We start from the raw sequence: 20811 nt of genomic DNA on the forward strand, positions 1-20811 counted from the left end.
TTCTATATAAATGCCCAACACAGACTATTTGGCTGAATTAAAGGCAATAAGGTAAACAGTGGTTCCATGAGGGAAAAAAACCAAAAATTCCCATTCAATAATGTGCAATTAAAATGATCACATTTACTATCAAATGGTTTCTCATAATTAAACCTATAAAAGTGATTGATAGTTTCATGTCTAATTAGATAAAATGCTTAATAACACAATTAACACTGGTTTTGAGACAGCAAGCATGAACTATGTCCATTCATAAAATCCAGTCAAATGAAGCGGCTTAACTCTTTTTTTTCACCCTTTGCAAATCAAATTATCAACCCCTAGTGGCGTCTCCAATTCAGAAAATTATGGTCAAGGCCCCAAGCCTCGTCAAATAAACGTTATGGCAATACAATTTGTCATGACAAGAAGACAAGTCATATAAAATCCCTTTATCAATCTAAAAGAAACAGTGTTTTATAAAATAAGGACGTGATATTGGTGGGAAGTGCGTGAAAGGGTTAAAGACCAATATGTCCCAACGCTAAATCAGGGATGGCAAACAAGTTAGAAACAAAGAGCAAAAATTTTAAAGTGTGGGCATCAAAGAGTCACACCTGCCAAAATGATTACTTACTTAGAATAAGCCGTGGAATTAATTGGCAGTTCCTTACATCAGAAGCAGCATAAAAATAAATTGAATCTGCCAAATTATTTTAAAAATTATGTATTATTTGTTATTAATGGGTCCTGATGAATTTGAGGGTGTTTTAAGACAGAATAAAAATAAGAGAAACATTAAACGAGGCAAAGATCTACCATATATAAAAAATATGATAAGAAGCAAAGTGGCGCATTCATGTTCGCCACCGCTGCACTAAATGCAGGCATCTTTTACCTTCTTCTCGATGGATGACAGAAGGTCTTTAAGAATAGCAAGCTTGGTCACCAGGTTCTCCAACTCCTGATCTCCACCTTGATTCACCGACTACAAGAAAGATAACCGTCATTGATATATTGCATGGGTCGGGAAGCTTTTTGACAAAGACAGAAACCATTCATATTTTTAAATGGTATTTTTTGAGAGCCATACTCAGCCACACTAATTTTTCATTTCATCTTCTGAACCGCTTTATCCCCATCGGGGTCACAGGGGATGCTGGAGCCAATCCCAGCTGACTTCGGGCCAGAAGTAGGGGACACCCTGTATCGCTGGCCAATCGCAGGGCACAAGGAGACGTACAACTATTCACACTCAAATTTATACCAAGGGGCAATTTAGAGTGTCGAATCATCCTATCATGCATGTCTTTGGAATGTGGGAGGAAAACGGGGAGAACATAAACCCAGGACTCCCACTGTGAGGCCGACGTGATAACAACCCGACTCAGAATTTAAAAGTTGTGTGCTTTTTTGTCATTTAAACACTTAAAAGTACTTTTTTTTAGAATTAGTTGTATGTGAGTGACGCTGTTGCTAATCAATGTGTATCAATGCGAGTATGTATTCACAAGGGAGTCTAATGGAGAAAAAAAATGGTACAGCGGTGCTCAAGCTACATTTTAGCTTACAGGTTTGCAGAGTGCAATATGTGCCCATCAAAATGTGGCTCGTGTGCTATAGATTCCCTACGCCTGATATAGAGAATGCCAATCTATACTATCAGCATGCAGGATTTTTAATAAAGCCAAAATTAACCTCATAAATACAGTATTTAGCTTGTTTAAAAAAGTATCAATGTGTTGTGTAAGTATAGTATTTCTTTTGGGATAATTTCTTTTAATAATAGTATGACTTCTGTGTGATTAAGTATATCCTATTGTGCCAAGGCTAAAAAAAAAAAAAAAAGGATCACATGACACCAACTTTAGTATATAGAGAATTGTTCATATCCTTTTTTCAGAGTTGGAAATTTATCACAATGGAATTTTTTTTGTCACAATGGAATCAAATATTTGAGTTAGTGATACTTTCGTATGAAGTCTTTGAAATATCATGCTTGACGCAAATCTGTGAATAATCATTGCTAAAAAAAAACCTTTGCAAAATTAGTAGGGATATTAAAGATGACCAGTGCTAGATGGATGGATTGATACAATTATACATTGAGTAAAGATTAAGGGATGACATACCTGTTGGATCATCTTGGATACCATGAAGGCACTCTGCTGATCGAATACTTTTGAAAGGATTTCCAGGCCAGACAGCACCTTATCCACTTCCCTATTTACGAAAAGGAAACAAAAGTTTCACGCTTCAATTTTGCTGAGCCATATGAGGCAAATTTTGTATTGGCAATTAAAAAAAAGCATTTCCTTATTTAAATTACTCTGAATGAGTTCAGGAAAGAATTAAGTCCTAAAAATGTACAGTATGATGAAAGCGTCTGGCACTCACCCATTGAGACGCTTGCAAGAGGCCACAAGTGTCTTGTTGAGGTGGGGCAGCGAACTGGCTCCCTGTTTGACAGCCTCGAGGTCTAGAGCATAGCTGCCCTTCAAATACTCATGAGATATAGTACTAAGACCATTCGCTGTTGGGGCACTGAAAAAAAAGTCAAAATGGAACTCACAAGATTGTAAAACACACAATTGATACATAAAGTTTTGTTTATTCAGCTATTGCCTATTTAAAACATGTTATTTGAAAGACCAGGATATAAATATAACGCAGACACTGTATAATTACAGGCAGTCTTCAGCTTACAACCCATGCGAGTTACGTCAGGTCATGGTGAAGCATGATTCACGAGAGGGTACGGCAGTGGTTTTCCCTTGCAGGAAGCGCACAGTTTCACTTTCTAGCTGCTCAGAGTGAAGATAACAGTATATAGTACATGCTATAAAAGAATAAAAAATGTAGTAAACTACTGTACTTAGAAAGAATATGGATACACGTAATTGAAAAATGAATGGATAAAAAGATTTCAAATACCGTATTTTCCCGACTATAAGGCGCACCGCATTATAAGGCGCACCCTCAATGAATGACATCTTTTCCATATAAAAGGTGCACTGTATTATAAGGCGCACTGTCTACTGCGCCTTATAGTCTTGAAAATACGGTAATTGCTATTGACTTCGAGGTATGAAGCACTCACTACACAATCACCTCTAGAGCCAGCCATTGTTGATGTTTTGGATTTTTTTGTATAAAATCTTGCAGTGGGGGAGGAGCTATATGATGGAATGGATTTTGTAAACTAAGATGGCATCTGCATATTTAACAGTATTGTTTCAGTTCAGGCGTTTGTGTTTTTTTTTAATATCCAACAGTGGTGGTTTTTCGTTTTTGGTTTTCTGTTTTTTCCGTATATAAGGCGCACTGTCTATTTTGGAGACAATTTAAGACTTTTAAGTGCGCCTTATAGTCGTGAAAATACGGTAATTTTAAAAAAGAAATAGCCCTAAGATGATGCATGTAAAAAACTTCAGACTAATATGTAGTTTGCCATTCGACCAAAGTCAGCTGGAATAGGCTCCAGCACCCCACAACCCTGACAAGCATAAGCAGTTTTGAAAAGGGATGGAATAATGCATCGGTCGATTCATTAAATAATAAATAGCCAGACACTGATTAATTAAAGTGCTTCAAAAAACTAGGGGCCCTCCACGTTTTTCTTGCCTGGTTAAAACAGTGCTAAAAGAGAAAGAATAAAAAATAAAATATAAATTGTACATGTTAAATACTGTGTTAACATGCAAAAGGCAATTCTAGTACTACTTACACTCTTTGGTTTTCCCTTATAGGTGCTTTGTTTTAGCAGTATATATAGTCTGTGGTCCTTGCAATTATCTAACAAAGTGGCTAGGTTAATTAACTAGATTTGACTTTTCTGTATTATCATGAAAATCAATTAGACTGCACACATTGGAACTAATGGTAAGTGAATATGAGGCTTGGGACAGAATACAGTTGTAGTATATATTTTAAAAAATGATGCACGTTGTAATGCACATGAAACAAATAAAGTGGGTTGCTTATGATTTCAGTCTAAAAATTATGAATAAAAGAAATCCAATTTGTACCTATCTGAGGGCGTCTCTGAAACAGGAGGAGTTGATGTGGAGGCTGAGCGGGGTGGTAGAGGTGGTTTCTCATCCTCGCCATCTACAAATCAGGAGGCAGATGTTGAAGCATACGACCATACGGGCCACCGCTGTACTTTTTTCTGGAAAAGTACCTGAATAGTCACGGTCATCAGGGATGGCGGTTTCCTCTCGGTCAACGGCATAAAGCAGAGTGGTCACCAGGCCCTGACTGGGCTGCAGGTACAACGACACGAGCTCTGGTAATGTTTTAAATCTCTTGGGCTGGACGCCCTGTGACGTCTGGGAGGAAGAAAAATGGACGGATATGCAAAGAGACAAAATAAAGAGAAATATTATTTTTATACCGTAGACAGGGAACAAACCTTGTAAAAAAATAGTCTAGTCATGGTCTGGTGTCCCAAATAAGTCATGCAGTGTAAACAAATATATCCAGGAGTCTAAATATAGTTGAGCTCAGGAGGAGGTGTTTTGGCATTTTGCACAGTTCATTCCAGTGAGGTAAGCCAAATTAATCTTTGAGGCAGATAAATAAAGTGAGAGTTCGATGTCACGGTTAGAGTCGCAAAGGCTGTCAGCAATGTGGGAGAGCGCCTTAGTGGCTTGTGCCTGTGCGGCATGTGTGCGGCATGTGCGTGGCGGCATTTGGCAGTGGTGTGGACTGCACAGCTGTTGAACAAGACACAAAGAGACTGCTGTTGGCGGGGTGTATGTGCGTGTGCTCGCGCGTGTCAATGTGAGACCTCAAAGCCAACCAAAGCATCTCTGCCTACCAGCTGCTACTGAAGCAAATACACTTTTTTCTTGAGTCAATATGCTGAACCCTAAGAGAACTATGAGTGGATGCATTATAATTGTTTGTGCCTTCACTGTACCTGCACAGCCAAAAATCCCTCTTCATCTGGGAGAATTCTGTAAGTGTGGACATGCTTCTGAAACCTGGGAACAGTAGAGAAATTCAAACTGAAGTATAACATATGTTTTAAACAATCTTCACCACTGTACAAATTGTATTTGCGATCAGACACGCGCCTACATACAGTTAACGCATACTTGACCTCAGCTGGTAGGGCTGTGTATGCATGTTTTTTGGAATGAGGGAGGAGCAGTGTAAAAAAGCTGAACCTGTTACTGTCAATTAAAGACTGAGAGGTCTTTATCCTTGTAGTGCCATGATACAGTGGACCAATAACACACACTGAAACTGAAACTACACTTTCCAGTCCTTTAAAGTCTGTGTGAAATAAATGCCTTACTGATTAAACACTTCATAACAAGTAGTTCATCACCATTGTGACATTGGACTACACGACCATAGCTATATGCCTGCAGCTAGGAGCTGCACATCAATGCTTTTCATGTCTGCGCTTCATGTCTGCTTAGTGGACCGGACATAATATGTTCAATTTGCCCAGCAAACCTTGCAATGCTTGTCTTGCAGTTGTGTGTTAAACACTTTGCATAGTTTAACATTCAAGTTGAGTTAATGTTTGCCCACTTCCATTTTGATCTATTTTCTTTGTTTAGATAAGAACAAAAAGTTTAGTAAACTATTATGATAAATATAAATACACTTCAGTCTTTCTCCTGTAAATACACTGTATATAAAATGGAAACTAGAAACTTTAAAACATGTAGACTACATGACAGACAATCTAACTGCAATCCCAATATTAGTATTCATAATATGAATCCAATATGATGCTACCATTCACTAGCACAGGTTATCAGATGTAACTTTCTTTTACGAGTCATTTAGAATAAAGTACTGCCTGGATTACAAATATGAGGGGGGAAAAAAGACACTCAATAACGGACGGCCCACTGGAGCGAGGTGTTAGCGCGCCGGCCTCACAGTTCTGGGGTCCTGGGTTCAAATCCAGGTCATGTCCATCTGTTTGGAGTTTGCATGTTCTACCCGGGCCTGCGTGGGTTTCCTCCGGGTACTACAGTTTCATTTCACATTCCAAAAACATGCATGGTAGGCTGATTGGACACTCTAAATTGCCTCCTTGTGCCCTGCAATCGGCTGGCCACCGATTCAGGGTGTCCTCCGCCCGTGGCACGGAATCAGTTGGGATAGACTCCGGCACCCCCCACAACCATAATGAGGATAAAGCGGTTCAGAAAAAGAGATGAGAACACTCAATAACTGTGCTCATACTCAATCACAAACAAATAATCTACACCGGAAAACACAAAATTGAATGTACCTAATGTAGCACATCCATTGTTAAGCGTTAGTGTGACCTTGTCTTCCTGTTGGAAGTTGACAAGATTCTCTATCTAAGTAAATACTATTGTTTCAGGGGGAAGGGAAGGAGAAAATACAAGATTTACAGAAAGAAGCCCCAAGGCTACAAAATCTACACACGTCTGTGTGTCTGTACAAATACGTTGATAGTGTGACAACTAAATCTGTTGATGGTGAAATGCAATCACTTCATCTTGCTAAAGTACAAAAAAAGTCAGACGTGCTTAGTGCCACCATTCAATGTTAATTGTGAGGGAACTATTATGCAATGTATCAAAATATTGGCTATTAAAGTTCAAAATATTCCGAAACCTCATAAAATAGAAAACTAGTGGAGATTGTTTTCCCCCAACAGACAGACGCTTAGAAGTGCAAGTCTGAAATGCGACATGTTTAGACGCGCAACACGGATACCAAGGAGGGTCTGTTTTATAGGAATTCTAATTTGGCTGAAGCTGTCCCAAAGTAGAGGAAATCACGCTGTCACTCAGCATATTTCGTCCAATTATGGCATGGGCTTCTGTCTTTAAATACTACTGTCTAAAGTCTCAATATTCACTTAACTTATTTAAAGTATACACATTAGGCTAATTAAAAATATGTACCTCATAATAGTTTTACTTTAGTAATAGAAAAACAATTTAACATGAGTAAATATTTTGCCTACTGTACTTTCACTCAGTTTTTTTTTAGAAATTGACTTACGATTGTTTTACAGCGGTTGATATGCAGGCTGTTTTTTTACGAGATAGAAATATGATATAGCTGCATTTAAATTACGCTCTTGACTGGAAATTGACAATATTTTTTGTTTGCACTTAAAACAATAATAAATGAGGGGAGTCATAAACGAGTACTTTTAAGTGATCGCAGTGTTGTAAACAGAGGGGCAATAATAAGACTTATAAAGTATAAAAGAGAACGTATACATCACAAAAAGGCAAATTTGTCCCAGAGCTTAACCAATAAGCACTCGTGTCATCTTTCCCACAGTTTCTCTAATTATTGTTGTACGAGTTGCCAGATGTCAAAAAACATATTTCGTCGTAGGTAAAGAGAATTTTCAGATTTTGTGACCCTTTTTCCTAGTGACATTTACCAGCGACGCCTAAAAAAGCTCAATATTATCTAATTTTATAATGCTTTTAAAATAAATTATTTTTTCAATATTCTAATTTAGCTAAGAAATAAAAAAACAGAAAGGAAATCAACTATTACGTTTTCTTTTTTGGGAAACAGCTATCTGCCTCGTGGTGTAGAGGTTCCCTTGTTCGACTTCAGTGCGGGCGGGCGCGGGCTTGATTCCCACTGGTGGCGGTATGATTGAGTGCGTATGGTAGTTTGTCTCTCTGTGCGCCCTATGGCTGACTGGCGACCAGTCTAGGTTGAAGTCTGCCATTCGCCCGAAGACAGCTGGGTTAGGCTCCAGCAACGCCCGCAACCCCTCGTGGATGAGCGATATCGAAGATGATGATGATAATGATAAATAGCTAACACACATCTACGCTGCTTGGAACAAATGATGAGAATGCATAGGTGTCATTAAAAAAGAAATGAGCTTAACTTTCAAAACAATTTAATGTTATGACAACATGGAAAATGCAAATCTTGTTTAGAACATGACGTTGTATAGGTAAGTAGTAACTTAAAATGGCGAGGCAAAAGTGAACGCATTCAACATTTTAATATTTTTAAAGGAATTTGATGGAAAATGAAACATTGATCGATTTTTTGTTGTTTTGATTTTCGTAATTTTTATACAAAATCCGCCTGTGAAAGTTTGGTAAAGACTGGTGTCGTAGACGATAAGTGAAGAGGCGATAATCGAGGGATTACTGTATTTGGCAACACTGAGTATTTATCAAAAATACACTAAAATGAGAGTTGTTATTTTCATCTTAAGTCATTTTACAAGTTGATGGCATTCCCTAATGTTTTCTACTCTGAATAAAATTTCATTTATTCTGTAAATCTATTTATTTATTAATTTCATTCAAGGAAATGTAAGGGCCACAATGTGCTTGTGGGATACTATAGAAACAAGTGGAGACAATCCATTATATAAAGCCACTCCCCAAACCATAGGAATGAGACCCACTAAACCCCCTGCTAAGAGCATTATAAAAGATGAGTCATTTGGAAATTGGTCACAAGTTTCCTGTATTGACTGTAAAGGTAATGCAAAGTAAGGCCTCACCCTGAACTATGAACAACTACACAAAATCCTTGTTATGGTTTTCGCAACAGACATATTACTAATGTTGACATTAGTATTAGTACTAGTGAGCTTTGGGGTAAAATATGAAAACATTTTTTTAAGGAATTGTGTCACATAATTCAATGACTTCATGGCACAATTATACCTATGGAATATCGATCTTTGTCTTTAAATAACATTGGCCTACTGGGTGTTCCCTTGCAGCTGTGACATAGTTTGGGAAGTAAACTTGACACAAATAAAAATGCAGTCGTGTTGTTGGAGAAATCAAAAGTTGTAATTCATGGCAGAAAAAAATGGAAGGAAATTTGGTTATGACAAAGTGAAAAACAAAGATTGACTGAAGTGAGCCGTGTGAGTGTGGTATCTACTTAAGTCTCCAAAACAAAACCCTCCTCATTACAGCCACACATATCAGCAGAATGGAAACGCATTTATGAGTCTAAAGCCCACATGAAAAAAATACATTGCGTGTGTGAGTCACTGGCCATCTATGTATACACCCCAAATCCAATTTAATTGGGACATTGCATCAAATGTGAAGAAAAACAGAATACTATTACTTGCAAATCCTTTTCAGACTCATTCAAATAAGTATACTTCCAAAACAAGATACAGTGGTACCTCGACATACGAGCTGCTCTACCTCCGAAAAGCTCAATCAAATAATTCGCACTAGATACGAGAACAATTTCAAGATGCGAGAAAGCCGGGTGGCCATGGCACTGTCTTTTTGCCGCATCTCTTTCATGTATAAACTATATCTACGGGCACTAGGCAACACGAGAGGAATACGTTAACCATATCCATCATCCTGAAGCAGAAGGACGCAATTAAGGAGAAGAGGCCTTCCAAAGAACAAACTATAATTTCCCTCTGGGCGCAGTGAAATTCATGACGAGATGGAGAGCCTTCTAATATTGTGAATAAAAGATAAACAATTAGCAGGCGATAGCGTAACAGAGTGAAAAAGCCAGAATTTACATGGATTTAATAACAAAGAAAGGATCTGAAAAGGGGGAGCTTTTAACACCTTCAGAATGCTTTAAAGCGAGTCATGGCTAGTTTGAATTTTTTTAAATAAAGATCTGGAATACTAGCATGGCTACACTGTTTAAGCAGAAGGAACTATTAAAAGCAAACATGCATGTCTTCTCTGTACTGAACGAGATGAAGAAGCTATTAGTCATTTGAAGTTCTATTTAATGCTAAATTGTTTTGAATTCATGTGTTCGCATGCTAACGTTTGCTTCCTCCTTACTGTACTGTGCTACTGCACAAATAGAACATGATTTTGCATGCTTGTCATTCATTTTAAAACATCAATATATAATTTTCTTATCATTTTCTTTCATTTATGTCTGCTTTTCACACTTTTCATACAAACGTGGACACATGATCACAGGTTTAGTTGGTAGTTGTTTTTTTTTAGGTCCGTGCAACGAATTACAGAATTTAAATATGAAGTCCTGCTCCACTTACGAAAAGAGTTACGATAAAACTTCTACAACCAATTAATTTCCTAAGTAGAGGTACGACTGTAAAGAGTGCCCCGATGTCTGGGTGGTTAGCGCGTCAGCCTCACAGTGGAAGACCTAGGTTCAAATCCAGGTGGGTCCACCTGTGTGGAGTTTGCATGTTCTCCCTGGGCCTGCATGGGTATCTCCAGGTAGGCCGGTTTCCTCCCACATTCCAAAGACACGAATGGTAGGATGATTGGACACTCAAAATTTCCCCTAGGTATGAGTGTGAGCATGAATGGTTGTTTGTCTCTTTATGCCCTGCGATTGGCTGGCCACCAATTCAGGGTATCCCCCGCTTCTGGCCCAAAGTCAGCTGGGATAGGCTTCAGACCCCCAAGACTAAAGTGAGGATAAAGCGGTTCAATGAGATGGGATGATAGATATGGCTGTACTGACTTTCCACATAGCCTTTTATTTATTTGTTTTTTTTATATTATGCACATAATCCATCATTAAAAATAATATTTTCTACATGGTCTTATTTTACAAACCGTTTATCCTCACTAAAGGGATGCTGGACCCTATCCAAGCTCACTATGGACATCTGAATCGTTGGCCACCCAATCCCAGGGCGCAAGGAGACGGACAATTAGAGCAATTTAGAGTATTTAACCAACCTACCCTGCATATTTTTAAGACATGGGAGGCAACCAGAGTGGCCGGAAAAAAACCAAGCCAACCCTGTGAACCCACCTGCAATCAAATCCTTGAAGCCAAAACTGTGAGGCCGACATGCTAACCACTTGACCACCACCGGGCCACCGGTAGTTTCTACACGTGTTGCACAAAAATAAGGACAAGGGAAGCAGAAGTAGCTGCAGAAAAGCAGCAAGGTAAGAAATTAACAACAAATCCTCTCAGGTGACGCAGCATTGTTTTAATAACAGTATCAGAACCTGTTGTTGTTGTTCCTTGATGCTATTTTTTTGCATGACCACATGTCACCAGAATTTTGTTTTCCATAGCTAATTTGGTTTTGCACTACTCTTGATGTAATAGAGGGTATTTTTGCATTTTCTACAGGCGGACTTCATGGTAATGACCATTCTCATGCTTTAAAAAACAAGAACAGGGTCTGTATTTTGACTGATTCGTTATTTTCATTTTTCATAACAGACAACAGTGTTTTTTAGGTCGTTTTGTTACCTGATATTTTGATCCAACATTTTGTCAGGCAAGAACGGTAATCCCATCGAATATTGCGGATAACGTAGACCAGACATGGCCAAAAGAAGACAAAATGAACTTAATACAACTAAGAACAAAGCCTTTCTGCCTGCGTACTGGATGAACAACCAAAAGAAAGACAAACAAGAAAAACAATCAATGTAGTCCAAAAATGTAAATATCTAGAAATCACTCTTGACTCTCAAACAAAAGATAACACGGTAAATAAAATTCTATTTCAGTTGTCCAATTTTAGGTTCATTAGAAGCAATCTATATCACTCAGGACTTACTGCCTAACAAGTTGCTCATCGGCCTGCAAAACACCACCAAGACCAATTGAAACCATTTATAAGCAGACTTTGAAAGTAATGGACAGAAAGCCAAAAATGCACCACTACTGTCAGATATTAAAGAACCACAAATGTTTTCTCAACTAAGGTTCTAACCATAGAGGTAAAGAGCTTGCACTGTGCTTTACATTTCATATGTCGCGCATGCAACTCATGAATAGATAACCTGATGCTGTTTTGGAATCTCATAAGCAATTAACATGACAAGACAAAGTCAATGAAGCATTGATGTACCATAATTTCACACCAATAGTGCGCACCGCTTGAAAGGTAGCCTTCAGCTCATGAGAAGAAGAGGATGATAAGGAATATGTTTTTAGGATAGAAATAGAGACTAACACAGTGCATGAATGCAAAAGAACGAGAACACGGCCAAAATGAGCGATTATGAGATGCAAAACAACACAGATCCGATCCACTATCAAAGTGATTTATCCCATAAATCATACAACGGTCAGGCCTTTTTATACTTTCATGACAATTAACAAAGTTGTAAAATGTACTTCACTATAGAGCAGTCACAACTGGTCAATAGAAAGGCATCGAGGTATTTACGCTCTAAAAGCAGTGAAGTAGGCACTGTTCACCCAAAATGAGTTACAAGTATAGACTGTTTGAACTCAGCATGGGGCAAATGAGTAGATGAGCAATGCAGGTCAAGTCAATGTCACAGCATTCAGTCACGTGACACATGCGATGAACCTAAATTATTTGAGGAAAGCATATGACTTGCCTTGTAGATTTTAGACGTGTTACTTTTAATGTGGCCAAGTCATCGAAAGAGACATTACCGACAGCTGAGTTTGTTTAAATGTTTTTGTCTTCCAAAAAGGGAGTGGTGGCACAGTATTAATAGGACGAAAATGATGTTTTATCATCTATTTCATTGAGGACTAGGGAACATGTGAAGTGCATCTTAACCTTCAGCTAGCTTTTAATTTAAACCTCTTTTTTTCACCACTGGTATTCGTTTAATAGCAAGGTTCAGCACCCACCCACAGTGCTGAGTGCCCTGTAAAATAGGACCTTAACCACATATATCAGATGATAAATATGGGCAGCTCTCAGGCTACTGAATGCCAGGCAAACACGGTTTTTCTTTCTCTCTCCTCTGATGCCCATGCACACGAAACTAGCTAGCATTTTCATGTAGTTATATCAAGAAATATTACTTTATAATCAAGAAAATAGACAGCCCGGTAGAGCGAGTGGTTAGCGAGTCAGCCTCACAGCTCTGGGCTACTCTGTTCGAATCCAAGTCCGTCCACCAATGTGGAGTTTGCATGTGTGGATTTTCTCCGGGTACTCCGGTTTCCTCCCACATTCCAAAAAACATGCATGGTCGAGTGATTGGAGACTGAATCGCCCCAAGGTATGTGTTTGAGTGTGCATGGTTGTCTGTCTCCTTGTGCCCCGTCATCGGCTGTGAGCTGGGATAGGCTTCAGCACCCCCCGCGACTCTAATGAGTATAAAGCAGATCAGTAAATGAGATGAATCAAGAAAATATTCCAAAAGAACAGCACAGACAGTACATTCATTCCACTTCAAAACTCCCTGAAGACATTGCGCTTCGACGTAAACGTTAAAAGTGCCAAAATAGACGAACAAGAAATAAGTTTTGGCAGCAAACAAGAGCAAAGACGTCAACAAAATGTTTCTGTCATAAAACGATCTTTTCGACGGTTGAAGTACTTACAGTACACACAAAGCGTAAGCGCCGTTGACGCTTTCGCTGTCCCGTACCAGGAAGCTGCCGTCCCTCCCGGCACGAGCCAGCAACTCCTCGGCCGCTGCTCGACTGAGATCCCGGTGATACCACATCGGCGGTGCGGGCCCGAGTGGAGAGAGCCCACCACCGCCACCTCCGGCCATGGCCACAGCCCCTCGAACCGGCGTCGACTGCTTCCCGAGTAGTCCGAAAAGCTCCCAGCCTGTCTTCAGACGGGTAAAAATGAAACCGTTGACTTAAGACCTGAGCAAAGTGACCCAAAAAAAGAAAAACTTTAGCGCTAACTAACTTTAGCCAACAAGTTCCCGATGCGTTGAGTTAGGTGGGTAGCTGTATGTCGTGTTTCTGTTCTTGTAAAGCTCGTCACCGTCCTCTTTCGCTTCCCCACGACCACGGAAATCTGGGTATGTAAATCCACTGTGGAAAGCGGGGAAAGGCGTTGGACATTGCCGACGTTCGCACACTGTCTCCCCCATCTGTAAACACGCAAAATTTGGACAAGAGTTTCAAAATAAAAGCCGCAATTGAGCAAGTCCCTTTTTAGTGTTGTAATTTTGTAGGAATATTTGGTTGTTAAAATGACGAGCTTTATAACGCTCTTTATGAGTCAGAATTCGTGCATTTGACGACATTAAAAATAAGAGCAACGGAAAATGATGAATGAAATTCATTAATTCATTTGCCGAACCGCTTAGTCCTCACAAGGATCGCAGGGGGTGCCAGAGTATATCCTAGCTGACTTCAGCAGGAAAATGATGAATGAAATTCATTAATTCATTTGCCGGACCGCTTAGTCCTCACAAGGATCGCAGGGGGTGCCAGAGTATATCCTAGCTGACTTCAGCACGAGGTGGAGAACACCCTGATTTGGTGCCCAGCCAATTGCATGGTACGAGGAGACAGACAACGATTCAACAAAAACAAAATTCATCTATGCAAAACTAATTTTATTTAATAATAATGATGAATAAATTATCTTAATGGTAATAGTTACAATTATAGCTATCACCGTCATTATTATCTTGTATACATATGATATTTCTATATGTATGTTCATTATTGTTTCAGCTTCATCGTGGTGTAGAGGTTCACTCGCCTGACTTCGGTGTGGGTAAGTGTGGGCTCAATTCCCGGTGGTGGCTCCCATCCGCTTCACTCTATGTTGAAAAATGCTCTTTGGAGATCCCGGTCTGATCAAGCCAACAGAACCACATGATCTGCAAAAACCAGGGATGCAATACTGAGGCCACCAAACTGAACCCCCTCAAAGTCGAGGCTGTGTCTAGATTATTGGTGGGCAAAGTATTCCACAAAGTGGGTGCAGGTTTTCATTCCAACGTAGAAAGAAGACACCTTTTCACAAATCTGGTGTCCTACAAATGCAAACCGAGGATTTCAGACAGGTGCTTCTTGTTCTATGCAGAAATCTCATTGGTTAAAGTGTCTTTGGTGTATCGGTTGCAACAAAAATCTGCACCCACAACATCTCTCGAGGACCGATTTGTCCACCCCTGGTCTTGATAGTCTGTCCTAGAAGTTATGAACATAGTTGGTGACCTATGGCAGTCTTGGCAGATTCTAAGCCCTACTGGAAATTGATCTATATTACTGCCGGCTATGTGGACAAGACTCGGGGATTCGGGTACCCCACATTTGCGGAGTAACCCCCACAAGACTCCATGGGGAACACAGTTGAACGTATTTTCGAAGTTATTAAAACACATGTATAGGCTGGTTTGGCCCGTGCCACTGACAGTGCGACACCGTATTGGAGGTTTAGTGCCATCAATTGTAGCCAATTAGGTAAATAGGGCCCTAAAATTGTTACTGTATTATTTTTTTTAGCATAACGAGCATAATTTTGTTTAAAAAAACTGAATCAAAGTTTGGTGTGCGTGATACACAAATCCGAGTGAAACACTGCCATCTGCCGGTGAAAAGTCCCCAGCCAAAGCCGTTTTGTATAGTAATGAGCGACATAGAACGTGTTTTAGCCTACAGCAAGTTTACAGGGCAATAGTATGGGTAAAAAAATAAATAAATAAATAAATAAATAAATAAATAAATAAATGCTCCGGAAAAACGAGAGTGGGAGTGCTATTTTCACTCAAGAAGAATGGAATCAATTGTTTGGTGAATCTGATGATGATGAAACAGGCTGAACATTTTTAAATATTATTTGGACAACGTCGGCGGGCCGGATTAAAAGGTCCCGCGGGCTGGATATGGCCCGTGGGCTGTAGTTTACCCATACTTGCCCCAGATAGACAACTGTAGTTTTCCTGGGAACAGTCAAATAGCATTAAAACATTTTCTTTCTTTTGTTTTTGGTTCATATTACAAAGAAAAGGACTTTGGCTTGTGACTCAGCTCAGGTAAATCCAATCTACAGTCCTACAGTTACAGTCCTTTGAAGTTGTGATTATATATAGTGTAATATTAAGTGTTCTCAGTTTTCACCAAAGATGAAAGTTAGGCATAGTTTGAATTAGTAAATTCCAATCATTTAAGGGCCAAAAGTCAAAATATGTCTCAGACTCCTGCCTGATAAATTCTGTGGCAAATATAGTTTGAGTTTAATTTATTTAATAGTGTCAGGATTATTACAATATATTTTAATTAATATATAAAAATATAAATACAGAGTGTCTCAAAAAATGAATGTACTCACTTTTAGAATAAAATGTACTCACTTTTAGAATGACCAGAAAACCTTTATGAACATAGAGTGAAGTGAGTACATTTTATTCTAAAAGTGAGTACATTTTTTGAGACACCCTGTATATATACATGTAAATATGTAATATTATAGCCAAAGGCTAATCTCCATCCTTAGTCCCTTGTGGAGGTTGGTGTTAAAAATACAAGATAAAATCAATAAGAAGATGGAGGGAAAATATAGTATTAAATACTTGAAAGACCTTTTTTTCTTTACAAAACTAGCTAGAAAGTCTTTATTTGTTGCCTCTTTGATGGTAAGAGGCTCTTTTACTTTGATCACTTTGATCTTCTGATCATATATAAATTCAGTTTCTTCATTATGAATTTAAACGCCATATACCTAGTTTCAGTTGGAGTGCATCCTTCTCTGCAAAACCAAGCAGGTAAATAATCCTAACTTTTTTTTAGCCATTAAAATTGCAGTGCTATGTATTTGTCATAATACCCCGCCTGAGTTGTGTAGTCTTCCTTTTGTTTTTGTTTTTTTGTATTTCTTCAAATTGTGTAATGAAAAATAGTTTCCAAAGTCAAGTAATACTATATGTTTTCATTTTGTAGCTAAGCATTGCTGACTGATAGCTTTTACAATTTTAATAATGCTTACAATTTTAATAATGCTTCATATTTGCTCTTAATCTCAGAGTTCTTGTCTTTTCCATAATCTTTTTTTCTTGCAATTTTAAGGGAAAAAATGCTTTTGTCAATTGAACGCTTTTATTAAATATTGTAAACATTGCCAACTGGTCACAATAACGCAGAGAAAATACATGTTATTCATAGCGGTGTGCTTTTGTTTGTACTTACTAGGGTATACATGGCTATGATGTGGTGCCTTCTTTGGCCTTCTATCCTCCTGGGAGTGATTTGCAACATTGCCCCAGGACGCTCTGTAGAAATTAACTTGGAAAATAACCACTACTACGCCGCTACCGGGTCAAATATCCAGCTGCCTTGTACCTACACCCACACCGTGGACACTCAGGAAAAGATGGAAGTACTGTGGAGTATCATATCTGCAGACAGAGAAGAACAGCCCATCATTTGGTTCACTGGAGGCCAATTGTATTCTAATATTTACAAACCAATGGTGGGCAGGGTCCACTTCAGTGCAGGAGATCCCCGAAATGGAGACGCGACGATCAATATCAAAGATGTCCGTCCCTCAGACATGGAGACGTACAGGTGTTTTGTGAAGAACTTACCAGGATTGGACAAGAAGAACATGGACCTGACCATCATGGAGGCACCCAGTCAGCCTCTGTGTAGTTTGGATAAGAACAACCACAACACAATGGTCAAATGCAAATCTTTGCATGGCACCCCACCTTTGAATTACAGCTGGGCCAAGACCACTGGAAACAAGGTCTTGCCTACTCAAATGATTGTGGACCCAATAAATGGCATCTGGCAATTGGACAATACTGAACGTGAGTGTGGAACCTTTCGCTGTACCGTGCAAAGTATGGTGGCTACCAAACACTGTGACCTTGACATTGACTGTTTGACGGCCCAGGACATGAGTGCGAGCAGTCCACTATTGCTGACAGCCAGTGGAATCTCCGCCATCACAATCACTATCACCATGCTTGTCCTTGTCGCAATTATCATTTCTGTAATCCTCTACCGCAGATGGGAAAAAAGATCAATGGATGTTTCTAACACAGTAGTATTATAATTAGACACATTTTCTTTTGCCTGACAGCACCAACAACAGTGATGTCACAAGTGTTAAGATTATGTTTTTGTATGTTGATTTTCTTTACCACAGCAGCATTTTGATTGGAATGTGGCTTTGATTTTTCATTTGTGTTGAATCTATTAAACAAGTTCTATAAATCCATCATAGGTCAGCTGTCTTTTGTACACACTTGCAAATTTAGAAAATGACAGACAACTAAAAGATGGTAATTAAACAAAAATTGGCCCAATTTTTGTTTAGTAAAACATTGCCAACTTCATTCTAACACTTAATGCCAAACCTATTGACTGATTTCAAATCAATAAAAACTAATCGTAATATATATAAAAATAAAATGATTAAAGTTTAATCTCATCTAAAATAAACCAAAAGATAGCTTGGTGATGATTGCACAGTTATTTGTCTCATTGTGCCCTGTTATTGGCCGGTGTTAGCATTGTGTCTTGGCCTCGTACTTACAACCCCATGTGTTCGTTTTGAATTGAATTGAATGCTTTGATTGTCATGATGAAAGTATAAAGACATTTATGGTCTGGGATATCGTAGTTTCATGTGCTGGTTAGATCAACTTTACAAGCTGTGATCCTTTAACAGTCATCAAACAGTCCAAAGTACAAAATGTATTATTTACATCACATTCTTAGATATAATTACACGGGTATTATTTGTCTCATATTCATCATAATCTGTATGTAGTGTGCACTAAAAAGCATGATGTAATTTAAAAGCTAAATGAGAAACTTTCCAACCATAATGACCCTGGTAAAGAATAACACAGTTGACAAACCATCATGTCAAATACAGAAGGCTCTAGGTCTGGGTTGGCAAACATACGGCCCGCGGGCCGGATCCGGCCCGTCTGATGGTTTGGTACGGCCCGGGGAAGAAAGCTGCATTGTATAAAAAAATATTAATTTTCTTTAAAATTTTTAGTTCTTGTATTATCCGCTAGGGGCGCAATGTTTTACACTTAAACACTTAAATATATGTTTAACTGTGTAAAAGTGTTGTTAAAATTGCACATACTTTATATTTATGTTCATAATATATTGTCATAATGTAAAGGAAAAATTCTGTTAATAAACATTTTGATAATTTACTCATTCTTTGCACTAATTATTAGTATTAGTGACTAATACAAAGGAAAAAAGTGGGCTTATTGTTAGTTCTATGTAATTTTGCAATGAGTTTACTGGTCCGGCCCGCTTGATCTCAAATTAAGCTGTATTTGGCCCGCAGACCAAAGGGAATTTGACACCCCTGCTCTAGGTCATTTTACTTGGCCATTTAAAATAGTAGACAAACAATGCATGTGAAAATGTTGGAACACATTTCATCAAGAGTTATTGATCTTCATAAGAAAGTAATTGCTTGCAATTGTACATAAGTCAAAATTGATCAACTATTCATTCATTCATTTTCTGAACCGCTTATCCTCACAAAGGTTGCAAGGGATGCCGAACTGACTTCGTGACGGAGGCGGGGACGTCGTGAATCGGTGGCCAGCCGGTCGCAGGCCATGAGGACAGGGACAACCATTCACACTCATACCTAGGGCCAATTTAGAATGTCCAACCAGCCCTACCATGCATGTTTTTAGAATGTAGAGGAAAACTTGAGTACCCAGCAAAAACATGAAAACTACACTCTGGATGGCCGACCGGGATTCAAACCCAGGACCTCTGAACTGCGAGTCCGACATGATAAAGACTCATCCGCCAGGCAACTTTGTGTATTACTGATTTAGGATTTATCGGTCCTACAGTGTCCAAAATAGATTTATAGATTGACAAGTTAGCAAGTGGTTAGTTGGCAGGTCGCCTTCACAATTCTGAGATTGAGGGTTCAATTCCACGTATGGACCATCCTGGCTGGAGTTTGCCTGTTCTCCCTGGGCCTGTGTGAACTTTCTCTGGGACTCTGCTTTCCTCCTACATACCAAAGACATGCATGGTATGTAGTTTGGACACTAAATTAAGCTTGGGTGTGAGTGTAAATTTTCAATATTCAAAACGCAGGCTACATCAAAGCCCATTTTATGTAAACATTTTTTGTTCTTTTCTACTGAATCTGGCTGGGTGTGACTTGACTAAATATCTCCGCAAATCAAATTCCCAGCACATACACACCTGAGGCTTAGGAAACAGGATACCAATAATTAGCCAGAAGAAAATCTAGTTATTTTATTGCTACAAACACATGTTTATGTGCTTCTTAATGGGTTTTAAAGATTATCTATTCCCAGAATTATACTACAATACAGTATATAATACCATTTATTGTTAAAAACATGTCTGTCCAAGCAAAACGGTATATTTTACGAGGGAATAAGAATCTGTCTTTTTGACCCTTTCATCCAAAGCCATAAAATAAGTTTTTTTTCCTTTTTTTTTTAAATAAAGACACAAACCTCGCAGTGCAAAAACGATCTGTCGATCAGTACAGTGATCAAAAAGCATTTCTATCAATATTATCAATATAATAGTAGCCAGAATGGTAAATTTATCTGCATCATGATGTTGCTAAAATAAGGAAAAAATGCATATTGTCAACTATTTTTGTACAAATGTATACAGTAAATAATGTATGTATATATGCCAAACTAGCGGCCCGGTGGATGAGTGGTTAGCGTGTCAGCTGAACTGTGGGGAACCCGGATTCAAATCCAGATCGGTCTACCTGTGTGGAGTTTGTAAGTTCTCCCAGGGCCAGCATGGGTTTTCTCGGGGTACTGCACATTCCAAAGACATGCATGGGAAACTGATTGGACACTCTAAATTGCTCCTAGATATGAGTGTGAGCGTGAACGGTTGTTTGTGTCCTTGTGCCCTGTGATTGGCTGGCCACCAATTCAGGTTGTCAGCTGGGATAGGCTCCAGCACCCCTCGCCACCCTAGTGAGGATAAAGCGGTTCAGAAAATGAGATATATTGAGAGCTCAAGGGAATTCAGGGTGTCCTCTGCCTCTGGCCTGAAGTTAACTGGGATAGGGTCCAGCACCCCCCACAACCCTAGTGAGGATAACGTGTATTTTTTCGCACATTAGAAATTGTAGTGAGTAATAAATAAAATGACTTTTTGATAATCACATAATTAAATGCTATTCTCACTTTAAAATGT

At 38.9% G+C, this 20811-nt stretch overlaps 2 protein-coding genes across 3 annotated transcripts in view; one reads left to right on the plus strand and one right to left on the minus strand.

The window, feature by feature from the left end:
* inppl1a (inositol polyphosphate phosphatase-like 1a) overlaps positions 1 to 13705 on the minus strand; it is a 29342-nt gene extending 15637 nt beyond the window's left edge. Inside the window, exons 1-8 of one of the 2 annotated variants that reach the window (XM_077722609.1) lie at positions 13562 to 13705; positions 13240 to 13478; positions 4904 to 4967; positions 4163 to 4310; positions 4008 to 4089; positions 2377 to 2523; positions 2112 to 2202; positions 878 to 967 (exon numbers count right to left, since the gene is read on the minus strand). In XM_077722609.1, the coding sequence (XP_077578735.1) occupies positions 878 to 967; positions 2112 to 2202; positions 2377 to 2523; positions 4008 to 4089; positions 4163 to 4310; positions 4904 to 4967; positions 13240 to 13415 (798 nt within the window). In that variant the 5' untranslated portion in view covers positions 13416 to 13478; positions 13562 to 13705. The remainder of the gene's footprint in view (positions 1 to 877; positions 968 to 2111; positions 2203 to 2376; positions 2524 to 4007; positions 4090 to 4162; positions 4311 to 4903; positions 4968 to 13239; positions 13479 to 13561) is intronic. The other variant, XM_077722610.1, reaches the window with a different exon arrangement.
* A 3102-nt stretch (positions 13706 to 16807) lies between these two features.
* LOC144200056 (coxsackievirus and adenovirus receptor homolog) lies at positions 16808 to 17668 on the plus strand. The gene has a single exon (XM_077721943.1). It carries the CDS (start codon positions 16808 to 16810, stop codon positions 17666 to 17668), a length of 861 nt encoding a protein of 286 aa, XP_077578069.1.
* Positions 17669 to 20811: the final 3143 nt, after the last annotated feature.

The sequence above is a fragment of the Stigmatopora nigra genome, chromosome 8, assembly GCF_051989575.1.
Source record: "Stigmatopora nigra isolate UIUO_SnigA chromosome 8, RoL_Snig_1.1, whole genome shotgun sequence".
Taxonomy (NCBI): Eukaryota; Metazoa; Chordata; class Actinopteri; order Syngnathiformes; family Syngnathidae; genus Stigmatopora; species Stigmatopora nigra.

What these genes read in the sequence shown, in the direction of transcription:
- LOC144200056 (XM_077721943.1), top strand. Translation starts at nt 16,808, where the DNA reads ATGGCTATGATGTGGTGCCTTCTTTGGCCTTCTATCCTCCTGGGAGTG.